The 23,498-nt window shown below is 42.7% G+C and overlaps 1 protein-coding gene across 1 annotated transcript in view; it reads right to left on the reverse strand.

The window, feature by feature from the left end:
- The window catches only part of nt5dc1 (5'-nucleotidase domain containing 1), a 68,040-nt gene that overhangs the window by 5,039 nt on the left and 39,503 nt on the right, over window positions 1-23,498 (reverse strand). Inside the window, exons 8-11 of the mRNA XM_061051366.1 lie at window positions 20,941-21,038; window positions 12,768-12,889; window positions 3,374-3,547; window positions 1,228-1,396 (exon numbers count right to left, since the gene is read on the reverse strand). Of these exons, the coding sequence (XP_060907349.1) occupies window positions 1,228-1,396; window positions 3,374-3,547; window positions 12,768-12,889; window positions 20,941-21,038 (563 nt within the window). The remainder of the gene's footprint in view (window positions 1-1,227; window positions 1,397-3,373; window positions 3,548-12,767; window positions 12,890-20,940; window positions 21,039-23,498) is intronic.

A 23,498-nucleotide genomic window follows, 5' to 3' on the forward strand; every position in this document is an offset into this window, starting at 1 on the left:
GCACTGTAGTAAGACAGACATGGTGCCGCTACGCCTCCCCTCAAACAAAGTACGTCTGTTTTCAAGTAGAGGGGCGGTAGTGTAGAAACCTAAGACCCCTGTCCACTGACAAAGTACGATGATATTACCGGATTTGGAATTAATATGTTTCTGTCTCTTTCAGCCAATTTCCACATAGTGGAAAATACAATCGTGAGTCCGTTAATTGTGTTTTATTTTGAAATTGACTGGATGCTCTGTGCGTTTCTTTGTCTGACTTCCTGTCAGGGTGGCAGTGAACAGCAGCGTAGTGCATGGCACTGATGGACTGGGGCGAGCAAGGACGCAAGGATGTGGAAATTTGTAACTCATTTGTTTCTGAAGTTTCAATACTTTTTCCACGTTATAAAAAATAATATAACCCACAATTTCACCCTGAGCATTGACTAGCGTGGCAGCAAACAGCGCCATAATGTGCTCAGCTCAGCCATTGTATCAGAGACAGGTTAACTGGCTGGTGCCTTAAAGCGGTACACACTTCTCATGTGAGAACCGTGCCCGCTGACAAACTTACTTAGTTACTTGAACACCCACCCCCTTGCTCCCTATCCCTCTTCCTGCATCTTATCCCATCTCTCCCTCTATCCCTTTCCAAGCCTGGCGCAGTCTAGGCCTGTGAAGACTGTTTCGTCATGAGCCGGGGATCCGGCCGAAGATTTCTGCCTTTTAATAAGGCAGTTTTTTTCTTACCACTGTAACTTTTGCTGCTTTGCTAAAGTGCTCATGATGGATAGGCCGGGTCTTTGTAACATAGCAATGAGTAAGGTCTTTTTACCTGTTTTTTGTAACATAACAATAAGTAAGGTCTTTTTACCTGCTCTTTTGTAATGTTAACAGACAAAGAGTAAGGTCTTTTTACCTGCTTCTTGTAAAGTGTCTCAAGATAACACTTGTTATGAGTTGATGCTATACAAATAAAAATTTAATTGAAAATTTGTTCTGTATGCAGGCGATCGGGGCGATCTGTGGAAAGGAATGGACGCTATTCTCCCCCGTTGGAGGTTGTTGTACTAAATGATAAATTATTTCTTGGGTGGAAAAGTTACATATTAGTTCCTTTAAAGCATGTGTTCAGTGTTTTTTAGTTTCTACCCTGGCTTATCTGCTTCTTTCTCTCTCTGACAAACCTCTGCGGATGTGTCACACTTTCCACAGTTTGAACTGGTATACTGGCCTTCCTCCACATACCTGCTATGTGCTCCACACTGGGGATGGCCATGGCGCTGTATTTGTGAATGCAGTGGCCGCACCAGGTCAGCTTCTGGCTCTCCTCGTCCCCTCCTCCACTTTTATGTACGTCGACAAAGTACGAGCCCCACTGCTCGGAGGCGGCAGACGGTGCCTTCATGCCCTGCTCCTGTTCAAACAGTCGACACAGAAACCAAATTATGTAAGCGTGTGTGAAGATTCATTTTGCAGACGTGTGCTGACAGGATAAACGGAGAAGTCTACTCTGCCCTGTGCTTTGGGAAACAAAGCCCGACTTCAAACTGGCTGCAACCCAAAGCAGCTTCAAGGCATTTTATGACTCCAAACTTGAATAATTTTCTTGAGAAATCCCCCGCTCTCTTACTCATAATCACTCATTAAACATCTAAACATTTTTACAGGCAGAGAGAACACACGAGCAGCCACCATTGCAACAACAGGATGTGTGGTTTAAAGAACGATTTGGTAATGTTAAAACCCCACAAACCGAAAATGATAAGTGGGTTTGCGAAATTGCTGCTAATGTTATCAGGAACTGTTTAAAGAGGGAGAGGAGTAAAATGTCTGTGATCATCATGTTTTCATGGAGATTTGAGCCAAATGTGTTTCTAAAAAAAAACAAGTTTGAAGGAACCAAAGAAAGCAGAACAAAGAAGGACTGCCTGAGGCAAATAAAGTTCAGCATGTTGAAGCAGAAACCTCTGACATAATCCAACACAGATGATCAAACTCTCCTCTGAACATATTAAATAGCCTGCAGCGAAATAAACTGCTTAGCTGTCTTTCTACCTATCAGGAGAGCCTCCTCTGCTGAATGAACTGCATGCATGAAAATGATTACAATGCACCATCAGATTGGCTTATTTTAGATGATACTGATAAATGAAAATAGAACACAGGAAGAGGAAGTCATCTTCGTTATTTTAGACAGAATCTCTTGCTCGTTGTCGGTTCTTTTTCCGGCTCGACTTGCTGATGAAGCAGCTCCAACACGATGTGGCTGATATCAGCTTGTGTGTTTCTGCTGTCCTTAGCTTCATAAATCAATCACTTATGAACAAAACTCTGTGTCAAAGAAAAAAACATGGCCAAAGCTGTTACCGATTGGTTCGTGGTTTTCTGCTTTTCAGTTCAGAGTTCAAATCTTTGGTTAGCTAGAGGTGACCATGTTTATACGAGGGGGTGAAGCTGGAGAGGAGAGAGAGGGTTAATCAAATATAAAATAATCACCTGTGCTTTGTCATCTATTTTACCCTACTATACCTATATACTTCATAACCCTAAGCCGTCATATAACAAGAGTAGCCCAACAGTTGACTGATCGTTTGTTAAAGATCCCATATTCTGCTCATGTTCACCTTTCATGTTGCCACTCTGTGAAACCTGTAGACCAGCTTTGAATGATTTGAAGCTCAACCACCTCCTTATGTATCTCAAACAGGCATCAGTAAAAACTTCAGTCCTTTGTTAGTTTCAGCTGCTGTCTCTTTAAGGCCCCCCTCCCAACATGCCCACTTTCTTCTGATTGGCCAGCTCCCTGGAAGCCTCCCTGGGGTGCAGAACGCTGCAGGACTGCCAGGGGAGGGCTGCTCTCTTTTACTTAGAGAAGAGAGCCTATGTAAGAGGTTTCAACAGCTTATTGAAGCTTGAAGTCATCTGGAAAAATTTCATATTGAGGAACTTATCGCATGTGTTTACTTACAGCTCACTATGATATTGATACCAAATGTTTTGTAACTCAATATTCAGTGACCAGTTAAAAAGGATAATTCAGATGCCAGGACTTCTGCTCCCGGCTCCTTTTCTGACTTGTGACTCAGACGACTCACATGCCCACACAGTCTTTAGAAATGGTCCAACTGCAAAATGAGCCGTAATTTAAACTACTGTCTGTGTTGGTTTATGATACTTATGGACGTTTCTTTTTCACCCAGGTTTATGTGAGTGCCTGTCTGATAAGATTCATATTTACCATTTAAAAACCAAATTTCCAGTGGCTTCACGAACACTAAGCTAGGGGAAAGAAGTAGAGGCCCACAGAATTGGGGGTGGGGGTTGAGTATTGGAAGCTGGAGCTGAGGTTGGGTGGACTGCTAAACGGAAACAGCTGCTTCAGTAAACTTACCTCAAACTTGCCCTTTTTCTCCAGAGGCTCCACTTGGGCCTCGTTAGACATGGCCGCGTCGCTCTTCTGGACGCCCTCCCCCTCCATTTCCTCCACGACCATCACTGTCTCCCACTTCCCAAAGCTGCTGGCGGGGAACATGTCCGACCTCATGCTGTCTCCAAAATACACCACCTGCAGGGGGGTGGGAGAAAAAGAGGTGACAGAGAGGACAACTTGGTTACTTTTAAGAGCCATACTAAGGTTTAAGTGTTGCGGTAAAGAAGCTCTTAAGCTGAATTCTTCTCTTAGCAGAAGTCAAAGTCACCTGGCAGATCTCTTATGGACCCCCAGGGGGAACTAGACCAGACACGACCAGTCTGCAAAATTCATCACAAAGTCTTTGACCATCACGTCTCTTTTGTCCTCCACGTCTGGAAAGAAAAGCAAGCCGGGGCAGGCTTTACTGAGACGCATTCCAGTACTGAAGTGCAGGCACACGCGATTTAAAGCTTTAAATCCCATTTTAACAGAATCTTTTTTTGGTTCATTTCCAAAAAAAGAGGAAATGAAGTGAGGAGCTTAAAATGAGAAGACCCAGAAGTCAGCTGACAGTCTTCTGCGAACCGGAAAAGCAAGCCAGTTCATAGATGCATATGATCGGAAAACAAGTGATTCCTGGAACAGGAGAGAAAAGATCCAAATATACCATTACAGTGTGGCTTGAAATGAAAAGTAGTAATATAAGGGTATGTTTTATTAGATATAAAAGGGCTATATCATGAAATGTCAATGGTATGGTTTGTTTTGAAGTTTGAATCATGGGGCTATAAGATGAGTTATGTAGATAAAGTGTTTCTGATTATTAATATATAAGTAACACTTTTAGTATTTTTTGGGGACTTCTTGATTGGAAAACCAAAACAATGAGATAAAAGAGGCTTAAAAACTCACTTAAGCTGAGGAAAGGTCATTCTTAATGATCACATAGGGGTGATCACATAAAACCACTCACAGCATTTGTAGCCATTTGAAGTTTTGGAACTCAAAGAAATAAAAGCCAATTGCAGCTTTAAAAGAGCAATCAGTAAGATGTGTAGTGACTGAAATGATAAAGTGACCTTACTATATGATCAGACATTAATGAAACATGCTATGTTGAAGTGCTGGCTTCTCTGACAACAATGCAGCAGCCAGTATGTCCTCCTTCTAACTTTAGATCTTGGTCCTGAATGGCCGTTTTGGACGCCCCTCAGTTTACCAGATATGAGAGCAGTTATCAGGTCAACAGGTGTTGCAGTGATGGAAGTGTTCAAGAGAAGTGGTTCAGATAGAAGTGTTAAGTTAAAGAGTACCGTTAAATCTGGAATATAAGCTGTACCTCTATATAAGACATAGTCTGTGTTTGGGGGTCTCCAGAGAGGAAAAAAAAGGTTTGAACTGTCTTTCTGTGTGATGATTTCTATGGTGTTCAGCAAAGTCTCCAAAGTGAACTTTCCGTGTAGCTTTGTAGTCCTTTTCGTAACATCTGTTTTCACCATGTGGAGTTTGCACTCCTGCTAGCTTCACGTACGATTATAAACTCTCAGCCCGAACTGACAGTACCAACCCACAGTCACCTGAAGTCTTTATGATATATTTGACTCTAACTAAATACAATGTGTACAATGTAAACCCCTCTTAGCGTCACAAACAAAGATGACACACCCCTGTTTGTGAGAGCTTACCAAATCAAACCTCTGTACAGGAGTCAGAAGTCCATGAAGAGGATGTAAAGCATTCTAGAAGGCACATCTCGTCCCTCCTCCTCCTCACAGATCTGTGCTGTGTCTCAGGCCAGGTCCGTTCTTTCACATGTAAACAAACAGTCAGGCTAATCGAGGCTGCTGCGAGCCAGGCCTGTGAGGAGGAGGGCTGTAGGGAATCACATTTCTTCCAGACTTTCCCAGAACTTCCCACAGCTGGTCTTCAGACCCCGAAAAAGCCCTGCACCTCTCATTGCAGCCCAGGTCATGGGATCACTATAATAAATATTTACAGAGGCCAAAGATTCCAACGTATTACAGAAGGGAGTCACTGTGGATGACTGACTGAGCTCTGCATGAGAGGAAGCACCAGGAGGTGAATCACACTGAAGGATACGGTGAAAAATCAGCACGTCAGAGGCTGCTCTTACCTCCAAACACATCCACACAGATGATACTGTTTACAAGCTTTCTACTTTATCCTGGTATCATGCTTATAAACTTGATATTAATGGTCAAAGCCTGAGTGACGTCACCCAACTCTTACTGCAGGGGGCTTTTAAAATGCTTTCTCAGCTTAACTTCCTGTCAACCTAACGATAGGCTGAGAGCTGGATCTGAAGCAGGTTCAAGTCTCTTGACAAACAGCTACACCGCGCCCTCCCAACAATCAGATCAGCTACGCGCCTTATAGTGAATTACGCTTATCCTTCATAAAATCAAAACGGATGAGTTACAGTGTGTGCCGATGGAGACATAAGCTAATAAGACCTATTTCGTTTTTAGTACCAGGCTGTAAACATGTTAATTTCTGCTGTAAAAACAGGCTTTTTGAATGGGTGTGTATGTGACTTCGTGTGCCTCTGCAGCCAGCATCAAGTGGACACTCGACAAACTGCAGGATTTTGCACTTCCACATCTGCTTCATTTTTCAACACCCGAGGTTGCAGCCTGTTTCTGCTACGTGAAAGAGCGCTGCTTATGCTAGCATGGGGCTAGAAAAGTTTTATGATTTCAAAATTTCCTGAACACGGTTCCAAGGGTTGGATCCCCCAACTCTTCCCAAAATTCATAAAGTTATAGCATGACGTTATTGTTAGACAAAAAAAGACAAGGTGGAAGAATCTAGATGCATCCTGTTTGTCTACAGTTGATAGCAGTAATGCACCCCATATGGCTGCAGTCAGCTGATGAAAATTGAGGAAATTATCAGTTAAATCAGACCTTATTATGGTAAAACTGGTGTTTAAATTACCAGCCTAGGAAGCTTATATGATGAGCCAATCCAATAACCAATCTAGACAGTGCAGGTAAGTCACCATGCCAGCAGAGCCTGTAGCCAATCTAGTGGCTTGGAAGCCTTAGTATGGTAGTAACCAGCATAGCATGCTATAGATAAGGCAAGCTAGTCCCTGATTCAGAGAGTTGTCAGCCTCATTGTGCTAGTAACCAGCACCAGGCACTTATGTCCAGCCAAGCCAGGGACCATCAAAATGGTTTCTCAACGCGACTCTCCATCTGATAAAATTCTAGTTTTCCACTGGTGACCTCTCACTTACCAGAGCCCACTTACTATTGGCCTGATACCAAACTGGCTTCAGGCTTCAAGTAGACTCAATCAGTCTCTTGATACTCTTGATATATAAACCCTAAACCTGCTTTTCCCAAAGATTTCAACACAATGTGTGCCGTAGAACTCGTCACTCATCAGTAAGTTAAAAACTAACTGCCAACATTGGGCCCCATTTGGCTCCAACCTACCAATAAAACACCTATAAAAGAAAGCCAAATCAGCACTATCAGAACCTGACCTTGGTACCACAGTAAGGTAGTAACAAGCCTCAGAGGCCGATTACCTGCCAGGCCAGTCCCTCATCCAAAGGTTAGCGGGTTATACAGTTCATCAAAGCTCATTGCTTCCATTCGATTCCTGTCATGGTCTCTTGTCCACATTCTTGCTGTCAGAATTAGCTCACTGCGGCTTTAAGACGAAGTCTGTGGACCCCCGTCTCTTATCAGCCCATCACTCAGAGGAGCAGTTAAAGCTGAAGCCAAGTCCAGGTAAACAGAGCTGCAGGCATGCAGAGAGGCCTTAATGAGCCCATTGTGCTGCACGCTGTGTGGGGCCTGGAGCACCGGGAGGGCAAGGGGGTCGACGAGTCAGCCGGGCAAAACCCCACTTTGTCTTCTGGTCTCATATTCAATCCTGCACTGTTATATATCATTCTATAAGGTATGAAATATTCTGCCAACAGAATGAGGTCATTACATCTGTTTTCAATGCAGTTAGGACCAAGCAGAGAGAGGCAGGTCTACCTTCTACAGTAAAAGACATGGCCTCAAAGTTATTCACAGAAGAAGCAAGTTTAGCTTTGACACGTCCTTCAATGTTTTGTCTTAGTTAAGAGAGTATAGTTAATACTAGAAACGAACAATTTAGGCAGAGGGGTGTTTGGGGATCAAAATTATACTCTGTAAACTTGTAAAGTGTCTTGAGATAACATTTGTTATGAATTGGTGATACACAAATAAAGATTGATTAATTGATAAATCTCCATCTTTTGCCTGCTCCACTTTTCAGAAAATGTGTGCTCAATGTGTGCCGTTTGGAGATTTTCCCTTCATGACATCACAAAGGGCAGTAGCCCCTCCCCTAGGTGGGTGACACTCCCACAGCTAGGTGTTTGTTCTGCCCTCTGAGTCTGCCTTCTCACCGTAAACAATAGGACATGGAGCAAGAAAGCCCAAGCTACCCAAGTCCTTCCAGAGAGGGGGCGTGGTCAGACACAGCTCATTTACATATTTAAAGGTAGAGACACAGAAACAGCCTGTTCTGAGCAGGGCTGAAATAGAGGGGTTTATAGTCATGATCTAATACAGGATCAGAGTGGATTTAGAACAAGAAACTTCACACACATGTTTTGAGGAGCTCTGAGACTTATTTAAACTGGTTGAAGAGGAGGAGAATATGTGACCTTTAAAAACATAACACTATAGTGCATTCATTTCTTTTATATGCACCACTAAAACTTATATACTTTCATTCTTAACACCTTAAACAATGACGCCTCTTCTGTTTGTATAACTCTGTTATATGTTCTTTAATGTGGAACTTTCTTTTGCTGCTGTCTTGACAAGGACTCCTTAGTCGTATAGATTTTGTATCTCCGTAGGATGATTTCTTTAAGAATAAATGCACTAGGATTTGGTTTGAGTGAATCTGCTCTAAATCCAAACTCCTGTGTCACTCATAAAAACACCTGAGAATAATGACTGCTTCAAATATTCAGGCCTGTGTCTCCGTCTCAGCTCCTCTGTGACCCCGTCAGGTTCAGCCCTGTGCTGAGTGCATTGTAATCTTCCCTGAATGCCTCCATTCAGCCCACCTGCATTAAGTCCTGTCAGGTGAAAGTGGAGAGAAGTGAAAACACAGAGTGCCTCAGGTCACCCCAGTAGGAGTGTTTAAAGCAGCCATAAGTGCAGGTTGACACTGAATTCCACAGGAGCTTTCTCCACGTGGCGGGGGGAACAGAGGGGGCATTGAGCAGAGGGGGGAGGAGGGATGACGAGTACTGCTGGGTGGAGTTTGATCTCTGCCTGTGCCTGATCTGTTATGTAAGGTTTTTAACTCTTCTAAGTGTTACACTGATTTAAAATGTCACTGTTGTCGGATGTTTAAACGGTCTGAAACCTCGGCATGTATTGAAGCTTTACCAAACGTAGGTACATTCAGTGATAAAGAAAGTTGATACGCTGCTCTGGCTATCACGCCAGTGGTGTGGAAGGTCAGAGAGGCCATCCAGACAAACAAACAAAAGTTCTGCTGATCCATTTTCACGTCTGTTGTCCTTTGTTAATGACTTAAGCATATTAGAAACATGTTTTTTTTCCAACAAAATACTTAAAATTCTAAAAATGCGAGGAGAAGAAGTTTCTAGGATAACATTTCTAAGTTCATTCTAAGGCTGTCAAATGATAAAAAAAAAATTATTGCAATAAATGTATATAAATCTCTACATTTCAATAGTTCATTGTGATTAATCACATTTTTAATCGCATGTTGGAAACTCCATTATTTCACATTTAAAATTGTGAGGCTTTGGCCGTCGGTCGCCTAATGGTAAGTGAGCGTGCACCATGCACAGAGGCTGCAGTTCTCCAAACGGATGGCCGGGTTCAAATCGGACCTGTGGCTCCTTTCCAGCATGTCATTCCCCTCTCTCTCTCCACGATTTTTCACTCCACTGTCCTATCTCTACATTAAGGCATAAAAAGCCCCAAAATAGAAACCTTTAAAAAAAAAAATGGTTAGGCTTTTATTTTGAATGTTTGTTCTGTCTTTAGCTGAGAGTACTTACTTGTTTTTTAAACTCAACCCTGCTTTTATTTTGAAATAAAGTCAGGACCTTCTGGTAGATCCCCCATTGGAGAGCTTTTGTTAATTTAACTTACCATCTGGTTGCAAATTAGGAAAAATGTAAAAAGACAAACATTTATATTTAAACATTCTACGGGGTAAGGCTATTTCAAGTGTCTGATCATTTGACAGAGAGGATCTTCTCAGAGAAGAGAGAGAGATCAAACAGCTGCTTTTGGGTTTACAAAACGGCTTCTTAGGCCCTGTGTCCACTTCGCGTCTTTTTTTCTGAGCGCCAGTGTCTTTTTTAAATTGTTTCAATGAGTAGAGAGCGCTTGCAGCAACAGGCAGCCGCCAGGAGAAATATACGATAAACAATAAACAATCTCAAATAAAAAACAAACAGTAAAAAGTAACGGAGCTGTGTCGGTCATACAGCGGCCATTGTCAACAGACTGTTGTCATAGAGACAGGAAGGGACGTGCAGCGCTTTTATTCTCAGCAAATAAACGCTTTATGAAAGTTCTACCAAGCCTACAGCCAGCGCTTTTCTGCACAAGAAAAATGCTAGGTGGACACGGGGTCTCGCTCTATTCCTGTTGGGATCCCGTCTGTTTACAGTTGTCAGACTTTAACAGTATTACAACTCAAAGGAGCACTCTGATGTTTTGATATTTAGGGCGGTCTGATGGATTCTCATGTTTGTTTAATCCGACAGACACGACTTCTCTTTGTTGCGTCCCTCCTCTTTAGCTACCTCTGTGTGCTATTTGAGAGATGTTCTACAAAGATGAGGCTTTCCAGCGTGAGAAGGATCGCTCTTTCTCTCGTCGATTACAGTCTGCCAAGTAGCTTTCATTAAACTGTCTCATGGGACTTTTTGTAGCTGGCTCGTATTCAGACTGCTGATGGCTCTGATGACTCAGCAATGTTTACACTCTATTCACTATGACCTTATTGTCTCTTGTATTTGTACCCTGTAGTGTCTGAGCCTGGTTTCTGCCTGGATGGTTTGCTTCACATGTTTTTAAAGGAACTACAACATGTGGTGAGGATCAGTCAAAGTACTGAGTCTGTAAAATCCTTAAGCCTCTTGTTCTTCTCTTGTTTTTCCTCATGTCGTGGCACGGGAGTGTCCAGACTATTTTAATTGGGTTGCCCATCTGGGACACTAACTAAAGCCTGGCTCACACTGCAGGAGTTATAAAATCCTTCCAGATTTTGAATTTGTAGCATCACACACATGAGAAGAATCTTAACAGATATTATTCTCCACAATCTCAAACACGCTCACACTACAAGATATGAAAATCTTGGCACATCACAGACTGCAGGATTAAAATAAGATTATCATGCCCGACGGAGGAACGCACCACCTGGGTGACCTGTGACATGACCTTAAATAAACTACGCAGGTGGCGGTTAAATGTGCGATTATAATGCTTTGTGCAGAGAGGAAAACACATAAAAAGAAATTCAAAAAAAAGTTTTGGGTGGAGAAATGTGTGGGGAGACGCAGCTGTCTGTTCTTCAGTGCACACCTGTGCCGGTTACCTCCTGCCGCCAGTCATCACTACTACACTCATTACTGTCCTCCCTCGTCTCTCTCTGTGATTGTAGTCACACACAACTTCTGCCAGACGCTTTCAAGACGTAATCGTCAAGATTTTAAAACATAAAACATGTCTGAAATAAATCGAGGCGTCCCTGACAATCGCCGAGCAGATCGGGGACGTTTAGATTGGATCTTTATACCACTCACACTGCAAGATAATCCGAGAAGATAATCGGTTCTGAGCAGCCTTGAGTTCTGCTCGGATCCTGCGATTGTGAGGGAGAAAGAATTGGACCTTAAATCGGCCTGATTATCCTGCAGTCTGAGTCAGGCTTTATGGTGGCACGACGTCTGTGGGCACGAAATCATTTCTTTCTTCTTTTTTTTACCCATTCCATCCCCAGAGATGATTTGTAAAAAAACATTTGGCTGTGTGAAGCTGTGTCACAAGGGTCTTTAATTTCAATGTTTTTTTCTGTTTAAAAACTGGGGCTGTCAGCATTAACTAGTTCATTCATGCAGTAAGTTTTTTTTAATCAAACATGTTATTTTGTCCCTTTAGGCTCACCGTAGATAGTCATCCTCAGTGTCTCCCTGTAGTCTCAGTGATGTAAAAGAAGAACACTGCTGCATCTTTGAATGTCTCATTTCACTTTAACAATGCACTCACTAATTCTGTTAGTCAGCTACTCCTTATAACTTCTCGTCTCATTCAGTTTTATCTCCCCTAAGGTGCGTGTGTCGTGGGTGTGTGTGTGTGTGTGGGAGTGTGTGATGCGTGCTGTGCATGCCACTACACTCTCTGACTATGTGGTGCGTGTGTGTGTGGGTGCCTGTGAAGGACATTTCATGTGCAATACATTGCTATTTGTTACATGTCCTTTACTTGCTGAATGATGTTTGATGTTCTTATATGATGTATTTGTTACCTGCCAAGGGACTGCAGATGTAAATTAGCCTAAGGCTAACTCTGGTGCAATGCATTAAATGGTTACATTTATGATTTAATTGCACATGGTCCCTTACAAATAATAATAATAAAAAATAAAAAAAACACTCAGACAGCTCAGCTGACGAGTCCAAAGTATGACAGTCCACCTGATGACATCACACATTGACCTTTGTTCCTGTTCCTTTCAGCTGTTTGACCTCAGTTTCAAAATAAAAACAGGGTGGAGTTCAAACAGGAAGTAAAGTAATCTCAGCTTAAGACAGCAAACAACTTCAAAATAAAAGCCTAGAAATTTGTATTTTTAAATGTGAAATAATGGAATTTCAAACATGCGATTAATCAGGATTAACTCTAGTATTTTAGTCATTAATTAAAATGTTAAAATGATTGACAGCCCTAGAATGAACTGAAATACTTGCAGTTGTTACTTAATACAACAGTTGCACAGGACCAAAGAAAAGGTGAATCAGTTCTCCACCATAGCAGAGAGTTATGAGGAGGACTTTGGTCTGTGCAGACAGAAGAATGAGCCTCATTGTATGTGCAGTAAGAAGTTGGAGGGGAGCTGGCAGCGCTGCATGCTGGCACACAGCAGGCCTGTCCACATTCATGCCAAGGGCCACGTTCCTCTCCTCCATCACCGCAGTGTGAATCTCCCTGAGCTGATTTATCGTGAAGCCTTCATCTCTTTCAGCCTCTGCCAAGAACCTGATTTGGAGTAAACCTCAAAGCGAGCCTGAGATGTTGTTCAGCCAGAGAGGTCTGTCTGTTCGCTGTAGTAGAAAGTAACAAGGCGGCCCGCCTACCTTTGGCTCCGGTTTCCCCGTCATGGTCTTCAGCAACTCGTGGAGGTGCGGCCAGTTTCCCTGCGAGTACCAGCCGGGTTTGTCCAGCGACGGCAGTCCCTCGCTCTCCTCCACGTCGTTCACTGGAGGAGACAGAATCAGACACCACAGTTTGACCAAGCAGCCAGCTGCTACATGACCGCACAGATTTGAGGCCTCCGGCAGTAAAACCACGTCAGCTAAAACCTCACCACACAGCTCAGCAGACAGCCCTCCGGAAAACAGAAGAGCAGAGCAGTACTGAGATTCATACTGACTGAGAGGCCGCTTTCAAATACTCTCACTGAAGCCCCTGACCTGAACGTCAGGGAAACATGTCTCTTTAAGTTACACAATTCTCCCTTCTCCTGATTTAGCTCTGCTTTTTCTTGTGAATTTCTGAATAATTTCACCTCAGGGAGAGAGTCATTATTCAAATAGTAACATGCAGTTTTAGCCAACGCAGACTGTGACTTTTAGTCATAGATTCACATAATGAATGAAACAGTAAGGTAAGACTAGGACCCTGATGAGTTATACAAGGTAAGATACACTTTTATTGTTCCTCTATTGAGGGGGAATTGAGTTCATAAAAGATAACAAGAATCAGCAAAAAGTTACCGTAAAGCTTCAAATAGAAGCCCATTCTGATTTAGCACGTTTCAGAGAGGTGTGCTTCGGCACGGTACACTTCATGCACGAGCACAAGCACGCAGGTAAACACCGCTGACAGCCTTCATTATGGAGAAATCTGGAGTGTTCTGTCTGTATCTGACTAAGATGACTCAAAGTAAAGACACAAAGTAGCTCTCATGTTCTCCGATGTGCAGACGCGGAGACAACAGAGCGTCCCTTTTTAAAAAAAATTTCTCGAGTCTGCCTGTTTTTACACTGAGCATGCTTCATAATAACATAAAGCGTGCATGTGCTGTATTACGACGTTATGTACAAGAGGTAACCGTGCTTAGGCCCGGTTAGTCCTGGAGCAGTTTGACCGCATGTCGTGCAGGCCAGCGGAGGAATGGGGAGGGTGGGGTCAATCGTGCTTAATATCAAACATGTGTGATATAAATCAGGGATGTTCACATTGGAGCTTAAAACTCTCATTTCTCTTTCATAACTTTATTATGACATTGCATTAGGTTGCACAAGTGCTGCACACTACTCAGAGACGGTGTAATTATGGTGAAGTGGGTGACAGATTTAGAGATGAACATTTGTGGTTAACAGATGAAATACGTGCGTCAGCTGTGTGTTGATGCTATCAATCATAGTGAGCGTGTGAACAGAGAGACTGCACCCTAACATCAGAAAATACTAATGTTCATATTTGACTGGATGCAAGATCTTATCTCTTCCACTGACCAGACGGGGAACTCAATATCACAGCTCTAATGCAGAGTCACTCAGTCATTAGTGTATGCATTCATAGCTGTGCAGAACCAAGACTCTAAATGGACCTCTGAAACTCTCTCATGTGACGTCCTGCCCTCTGTCTGCATTTGTTTGGCTTCCTGGCTTGACAGACAGTAGGCGGAGTCAGGAAGGCCATTAGTCCAACTGGGTACACCAGAATCCATCAGGACTCTGCTTATAAGAGGCTTCCACTCTAACTTGTGTCTCTCATCTGTCTTCCTCTCAGGCCTCCACCAACTGGTTTGCTTTTGTTTGCACTCCACATCACGACACCCATCCATACATTGAATTCATGACTGATGTACATAATTATGATTGTTTTAAGTTGAGGTTAAATAATAAATTAATTTCCTTTAAACCCAGGGATGGCTTTGAAACGTATCGATACATTCGAATCATTGTTTTGAAATGTTTTGAAACATTTCAAAACCTGCTCGCTCAACGTCGGCATCTACTGGCAGAAACTGTCATCGCAGCCATTAATTATTGTTTGTGTTGAAGGCTCCATTTTCCCTAACCCCCCCTAAATAGTTTTCATGCAAACACAATCAAATCATCACTTATTTAGTTCTTGTATGATGACGTTTCTTATAGTTCTCATAGTATAATGGTCCTATGCTTCTGTAAGTTTGTTGTACCATTAAATATTTGTATACATTTATTGAGAATGAATATTGTGCCTAGTCAAACTCCTTGTCTGTATAAACGGACTTGACTATTCCTATTATTCTGATCCTAATCCTATTATTCTGATCCTAATAACTTATCCAAATCTTTATTATTATTCTTCTACGTCCGTACGTTTTTTGGCCCTTTTCAACTCTTCAACTGTTTGTGCTACGTCCACCATTCAACTATCATACTATCCGGCTTCTTGACATGATGGCTATGACTTTTACCTTTTCTACTACTGTTACTTTTTAAGTTATTTAACTTTTTCCACAAAATTTTTCCCCATTGAAATGAATGGGAAAATCTTCCACTTTTTTCTCAGCCTTATAACTTTGGCTCTGTTCCACCTAGAGACTCCATTTTTACTTTAAAACGTTCACACACTTTTCCACTATTCATTCAGCTGTCAACATTCCCACACATTTTCCACAGGTAAATGCAAATTGTCTAGTTCTTATTGCATTTCACTGTAATTGTACTCGTCAAAACAAGGTGGTATAAAGATTAATGTTCAGAAGCATTCTTTTTTCTAAGATTTTTATTTAGAAATAATATATCCTCCATCCATCCTCCGCTTCACCTGAAATGAAATGACAAGGTCAGACAAAAACTAAATAAACATGCTTGACCTCATCCTGGGAAATTAGATAAAATCACTCCCATGCCTTGGATTTGCCATTTCTATTTAAACCTTGTTTCATGTGTGATACTCTTCTTTTGTCACTTACTCTACAACCGTTTGGTTCTCGTCATGCAACATAGTACTTGTTTTAATTTGTTGTGCGTTTGTGATGATAAAGTAGATCCAGGATTTACTAGTTTGTGACATGTGGGCTTATATGATCAATCAGATCCGGATGGCTTTTGGTGCATCTACCTCTAGATTGTTTAGGTTGAATTTGTTAAAGGTGTGCTTCATATGCACAGTGGCCTCCCTGTCCCATCCTGGTGAGTAGATGTTGGGTTAAGTGTCTTGGGTGCTGTGATGTTGTTTTCAAGTGATCTCCCTGGTTAGTGAGGGAGTGGCTCAGCTGGCTGATTTATTCGTCCTTCCAACGGTTCACTCGTTTATTATTTTTGAGGTAATCCTGGGCGGAGACCGGTCCTCTGTTGGGGGTAGGCGTGTCAGGCCTGTTCACATGTCTGATGTTAAGTCTTTAAAGTCGCCTCGAACCCGGCATGCAGAAGATAGTCCGGTTCAGTTAAAGTAGGCAGGTACCAGGGAGAGTTGCTTTTTGATTACTGTACTCAGGAGCTTGCTTGTGCTGCTCACTTGTGGGAGATTTTGCAAATAATGTCAATTTTGATTGGTTAATTAAGTCCATTTAATTTGCGTAACTTCAAACCTGTTGTTGTCTTGGTTACGTTTTGTTTTCCACAAGGTCTAAAGTGCTTGTTTTTGGCCTGATGTGGAAGGGGTTTTCATACATTAAATAGTTTGTTGGCTCTTGTTATTTAGGTTTTAGAAAAGGAAGTATTTGTTTGGTGGTTGGGAAAGGAGGAGTAGCATTTGTCCCCGTTCTTCATCTGGTTTGAGTGGTATCTGATGCAATGACACTTATGAGACTATTGGTACTTTTTGTTTTTCAAATACATTTTCTGAAGCAAGAAATGTGGCAATAAATAATGCATTGTTTACGATAGTCTCTTTGCATGATCAAGAAACAGTTTGAAGTGTAGTTACAGTGAGTGGTTACTCTGGATGTTAAGCGCTGCAACGTAAGGTCTGACAGTTTTGGGTAAAAGGCGCTGGAGCTCATGCTCTTTGAGTTTGATTGTTGGGATGAGCTTTGTTTGTGTGACATGGTCCTCTTTGTGTCGCAGGACACTTTGGTGCTTTAGGATAGATTGACCTTGTTTTGGTAAAGTGTCTTTAATTCCAGTTCTGTTTGGATTGCGGAAACTGGAGTTTTGTAAAGGCAAGTGATTGTGAACGTTTGTCTAGCTGCAGATCATTTGGTTGGACATTTGAAAGACATGCTGGGAGAAGCTAATTCATTGAAACATCTTGAAATGAGTTTTGGTCAAATTCAAATCTGTCTGTATACTGACCATAAAGTCCTAACTGTTCCATGTTTCGAAGAAAAAATACAAATGCAATATTCCAACTTTGTATGCTTGTTCTAACATGCCATTTTGTGCTTTTCCTTTTACTTCATATCCTGTGCGTTCAATCTCTCTCTTAATTTGCTCCATAGGATCAAAGGTTGCTGAAGTGAGACAGGTTGTGGTGTGTGTTGAGGGATGCTTACACAAAGGTGGTACATTTTAAATGTGTGCCTTTCTGTTGACTACAAGGGGATTAGACTTTTGACTAATGAGCTGTTATCTCTGAATCAACAGAGCATCTTCTCTTAAGGTCTTGACACACAAAGCAGACTGCCAAGAACTGGTGGCGATGAAGGCAACCTGTGGCGTCGGCGGGCAACGCCTTTTGTCTTGGCCAAAAAGTTGCACTAGAACACACCGCGGAGACCACAGTCAACGGCCAAACAACCATGGACGTTCTGCACACACGCGAGAGGCAATTCCAAGGAGGGGAGACCGGAAGAGGACGAGGAAGAACGTGGATAAATAAACCGTTGTGATACGAGAAGACAATTTTCTCACCGCTGTTGCTCAACACGCGTAATATTGGAGACTTCTAATGGAGAATAATGTCTGATGAAAAGTTGAAAATGGCACTGGCGTTGTCAGCCCTTCGTCTTTTGTTAGTGAAACAAGAATAGAAGAGGCACTCCCGTTTTTCTTCCCGTGCACTGGCTCTCCTGTTTCGCTTAGCTGAACAGTCAATCAGGGAGATTCCTACCCCCAACTGCGCCGGTGACAGCTCCTCAGAGTCAACATGTAGAGTCGGCCAAAAAAAAAAAAACTGGGGCCGATGTGGGGCCAACCGGTACCAACGGAGCTGGACACACCGCAAAGACAAACCAACGCTCACCGACAGACCAACGTCCGACGGTCTCCTTGGTGTGTCAGAGCCTCTACAGGTACATGCTCCTCTGGACAGAAGGGGGGTGGGGGGTCTTTAAGTTGACCAGGCGGTGTTTTCACGAGTCGCAGCAGATGATTAATAGAAGATCCTCACTCTTACTGACAAAAACCTGCAGAGTGAGGAGCACCACAGGTTCAGACTGAAGTTAAATGTGCAATAAATATTGTGACAGGAGAGAGAGTGAACGAACAGAGATGAGGACATCCACATGTGTGATGGTGCTCACACACACACACACACACACTCACGAGTGGTAACAGCTGGGAGGACATTGGACTTTGAGAAACAGAGGAATGAGTGGTATGTGGTCTGGCTTTCAGAGAAGGTTTTCACTGTTCAGGAGGTTTAAAACGTCCTCTGGTGATGATGATGATGTTAAATACCTGCAGCAGCCTGACGATGTAGTGATATGTATAAAACCTTTCTCTGACATAAAGTTCTGTGGTTACGCTCCATGTTAAAGGACAGTCCTCGAGGTACACCGAGCAGCCCTGTGTGAACTCCCGCCTTGCTCCAAATGTATATTCATTCAGTGAATAGTACACAATAGTACAGGCCATAAGACTTTTGAACACAAAAAAAATTCCCTCAAACCCTCACACAGGACTACCTCACTGGACTGTAAAATACAATATAACATACATCACAAACTTGCAATATATTTATCTGTATGGAAATTTTATACATAGTTTTTCTTTTTATATCTATTTATATCTGCACCTTATTTTTCTATGTAAATACTTGCTGCTGTTTTTATCCTGCACTACAACGAGCCAAATGCAACGAATTTCGTTCTTATCTGCACTGTAAAGTACAAGTTTGAATGACAATAAAGAAAGTCTAAGTCTAAGTCTAAGTCTACACATTAGACTGAAGGACAGTCTTTTATTGCACGTCATATTCATACTTTACAACAAGGTTAATACTACCAAGAAGCTGCTCTGTGGTAACCATGGACACCAACAGAGTAAGGGTGCACTCAAACTAGGCAATCTGTACCGTGCCTAAGCACGCTTCACCCCTAGAGTCCAGTTCGTTTGACTGATATCCAGAACAACATCTCTCCATCTGCTCTGATTCTGCTTAAAAAGAACGCAGAGTCATTTATCTATGATAAGAGTCTGCAAAAAAAAAAGCAAACTTCAAACTCTGAAAATGCAGTTTGATTTCCGAGTGGGCTGGCCGTGGCTCTTTCTGACACAAACACTCACTGATGCTGTATGGGGAGAATCATTTTGCTGGAGGACCTCGAGTTAATGAGCTGAAATTGAGCCAGCTGAAGGCTGAAGTATATTTTTGTTGTGACACCGTCTGCAGCTGCTGTACATCGTTCAGCTCCTGTGTGACGGGCCATGATGTCTCTTATCTTAAGGTAAGTAGGACCTCATACCTCTTAAAACCACACAACAGTTATTTATTGATGTGCTTGTTATTATCCAACAGAAACTTTTAGGAATGCAGAATAACAAGAGATGTTTTTCCAACAAAAAAAAGGGAGTGTCCAGTGTGTGTGTGTGTGTGTGTGTGTGTGTGTGTGTGTGTGTGTGTGTGTGTGTGTGTGTGTGTGTGTGTGTGTGTGTGTGTGTCGGTGGAGGCCAGAGGAAGAGCAGATGCTGATGTTTCTCTCTGCCAGCGTGGCAGAACTCAGGAAGAAGAGCGAGGCCGAGGCGAGAAGAGAATATTTCAGCGAGTGGATCATCCTGTCTTCACACATAATGCATCCCCAGTGTTATTGCTGGCAGGAAGACAATCCAGATGAGGGGAGCATTCCAGCCGGCCCTCTCCTGCACAGCACACACCTTCGACGTGAGCATCCGGGATCAGATGTGGGGGGATAAGGTGAGCGGGAAGGAGACGGGCCCAGAGAAGGTAACCAGAGATCTTTGGACCTGCTGGTGACGAGGGCCTGAGCCAATGAAATATTGGCAACCGATGTTTATCTCACTAACACGACTAACAGCTGTTTCAGCTGGACTGACCTCCTTAAAATAGATTGCTAAAATAAAACTAGTGATTCACTGTTTAAAGACGTCTGAGAAGGACTGCTGTATTTAAAAAGACGACGCTACGAGCCTTAAAGGTTCGGTATGGTACGGTAATATGGCTCTAGCCAGCTAAAAACAAGACTTGGTGGCCTCTTAAAAGCAGCGAGCTAGATTTCTGGGAGGAGCCAAGTCCAGCTTATCAATCTCTACAACAGGTAGGTGTTCAGAACACAACTTCTCTCCTGCAAGTGCCACCATCACCCTCTCTTTATAAAGTTTAAAGGTCATATTCTCCTTCTCTTCAAACAGTTTAAATAAATCTCAGAGCTCCTCAAAACATGTGTGTGAAGTTTCTTGTTCTAAATCCACTCTGATCCTGTATTTGATCATGCCTATAAACCCCTCTATTTCAGCCCTGCTCAGAACAGACTGTTTCTGTGTCTGTACCTTTAAATATGTAAATGAGCTGTGTCTGATCACGCCCCCTCTCTGGAGGGGCTTGGGTGTCTTGGGCTTTCTCGCTCCATGTCCTATTGTTTACAGTGAGAAGGCAGACTCAGAGGGCAGAACAAACACCTAGCTGTGGGAGTGTCACCCACCTGGGGGAGGGGTTACTGCCCTTTGTGATGTCATGAAGGGAAAAATCTCCAAATGGCCTGTTTGAGCACACATTTTCTGAAAAGTGGAGCAGGCAGAAGACGGAGAGGATGGACTTTTCTCATCATTGGGGGGTTTGTAGACAGACTAGAGACACATATTAGTGTTAGAGACACATGGTGAAGTGTATTTTGCAGAATATGTGACCTTTCATTTTCTACCTTCTGGCTGACGTTATAGGAGTGCCTGTGAAAAAAGGCGTCGGGTCTCATATGTACCTGCTGCTATTTGTTTGTTAATTTGAATGTATTGATGCTCACTGCACACTGCACTTTTCACTGCTTGCCCTTTGCAAATAGCTGGTGCAACCGGTATTCATTTCTGACCTTAATTGCATCCAAATTAACACCTGAGCATTCCTATGACCACATGATGAGTTTAGCAACTGATTCAGTGCAGTGGAGAGTTGGAGCAGCAGACCGGTACTCACCAAGGGTCCTGAAGGGCCTCTGCTGGGGCACCAAGGAGAAGAAACCGGGCTTCAGGGCGTTTGTGATGATGACATCAAATAGCTCTTCGAAATCCTTCCTGTAACGGCCGGAAAAAAACAACATTAACCTCTGAGATCGGCGCCTGGTTGCTGTGTGAGGGACAATGCCTGGACTGCATCCAAACACTCTGATTTGCAGAAGCACAAAGTTAAACGATGGAAAACACGCTGCTGTAAACAGAGAGAACATACAGAGCTGTAGAGGGAACACTTGTAAAGTAAACACTTAAAGACGGCCGTATACACTCCCACAATAGACAGTGAGCATGTGAAGAGCTGGGTTGTATCTCCACGGAGACCTATGGTAAATGACTGTTTGTATCTGTACAGTATGAGAACCAAGCACATCCACGCTAACTTCCATATAAGGAGAGAAACACACAACAGTCTGAATAAACAGGAAAAACTTATTTTGGAAACTTATGAGCAGATTAATCAATCAAAGTGATGTGTGAAAGTGTTTATGTACAAACTGTAACATGTCCCTCCAGAAGCAAAAAAAAAACATTTTTTTACCACTGAACTGGCAAAAATTCATCTGAAGGTAGCTGATAGTTAGATTTGGTTTGATCATTTTTTCTCAAATATTTATTTTAGCATTATTGTAGAGACAGGACAGTGGAATGATATGAGGGAAGGAGCAACAGGTCGGATTTGAACCCAGGCCACCCGCTTAGAGGACTATAGCCTCTGTACATGTGGCACGCCAAATAACCACTATACCACCGGCAAGGCATGTTTATCGTTGCCATGGAAACACCAGATGTTATGTCAAAGACCGCTGCATAAAGAAGCGTGAGGTGCTACTGAAAGCGGTCGTAACGTTGCTGTTTGTGCTGCTGTGATAAAACACGTCATGTATATTATACTCTGATACATCGTCAGTTTTTAAAGCGACAGGAGCCATTTAGAATGACGTCATATAGCGGTCCACTTCCTTGTTTGAGCACAGATGCGTTCACATATCCCATGGACTGTACTCCAGTTCACAGGAATTGTGCCAGAGACCACCTCTTCGAGGGGTACGGTAAGTTTGTGTTCACTCTGATCAAATGAACAAGACTTCGGGGTCAAGCGTACTCGGATCCGGGCCCGGGTCCCTAATGTGAGACCAACCTTAGTTTTCCTCTTGAAGCAGAACTTAAGAATTGTTGTTTTATTACCGTCTCATTCAAACTGTTCATTACAACGTCAGTGTGTTAAAAACAGTTTGACTAATTGGACCAGGTTTCTCCTCTTACTGAGACTTTGGTTGTGATAGGGTAACATCTCGATATCATCAAATAGAGACAGTAATTTTCAAAATGCAATTAAGAAAATCTAAATATATGTAAATATTTAGAAGAAGAAGATATACTGTATGAATCACATGAGGGGAAATTAAATTTGACGTTTTTGAGACACAGGCTGAAATACACACACATGCACAAACAGGATCCTGTGGACATGCAGTAATGGAGGGATGTCAGAGTGAGTGGGCTGCCCACAGCGAGCACTCCTGAGTTGCTACCAGACCAACTTCCAGACTTTCAATGCACACAAAAATATATTTCATTCTATATAAATGTAAAACAAATCCACAAATAAAAAAATAAGATGCACAAATGTATTTCTGATTCACACACAAATATTCATTGTTTTATATATATGTACCAGAAATTTGTGAATCCTTCTGTGTGCATTCATGAATATTGAGACTGATCTAATGAGCTACAGCCGCCCTAAACACTTGATTTATTAGGAGTTATAATTTGGGCATTTGACGGATATTTATCTTGAGTTTTGTTGAATCAGTGTTTCTAAATGTCTGTGAAACACTCATATGGTAGATTCAAACATTCTTTCCCTGACAAACATTAGCAGCAGCCTCTCTGGACGGCTCGCCGGGTTTTGGCCCGTCGTCTCCTGTCAGACAGTTTTGGCCTTGTTGTGCTACTTCTGACAGCTCAGTGTCATTGGTCTTCAGCCGCTTCAGCACGGTCAAGAGCGACGCTGCCAGAACAGTTTTCATCTGTGAGGAGGAAAGTGCTGTGTAGTGAAGCAGAAGAGGTCGTCTTTAACTACAAATCCTCTAACCCCCTGAAGAAAAAGAAAAAAGGTCCCCAAAATGTCAAACTCTTGAAGCTGGGTTGGTGAATTTGTTGAGTCAAAATGAAAGGTAAAGGAGAAACAGGAAGCAGGCCGTCTAATGTGTGAACAAAGCACAAACAGTCCTCCTGAGGGACGGAGCAGCCCTTATTTCCTCTTGTTGCTATCACAACATAAATTTACACCCCTGACCTTGTAAAGCAGCGACTTGAACATGAATTTGAGCGCACACAGCTGGAGCTCTGACTGCCCTCCCTGGGAGAACAGTGGGAATGACCAGGCTGCTGCTGCTGAACAGGAAATGAAGAGAGTGGGGTGGAGGGGGGGGGGGGGGTTCAGGCCACATGTGTCCCCTGAGATGAACTGGCATCCAGAGTAAAACAGCTCTGCCGCAACCTGCTGTTTTCTGC

Source organism: Labrus mixtus, chromosome 12, assembly GCF_963584025.1.
Source record: "Labrus mixtus chromosome 12, fLabMix1.1, whole genome shotgun sequence".
Lineage (NCBI taxonomy): Eukaryota > Metazoa > Chordata > Actinopteri > Labriformes > Labridae > Labrus > Labrus mixtus.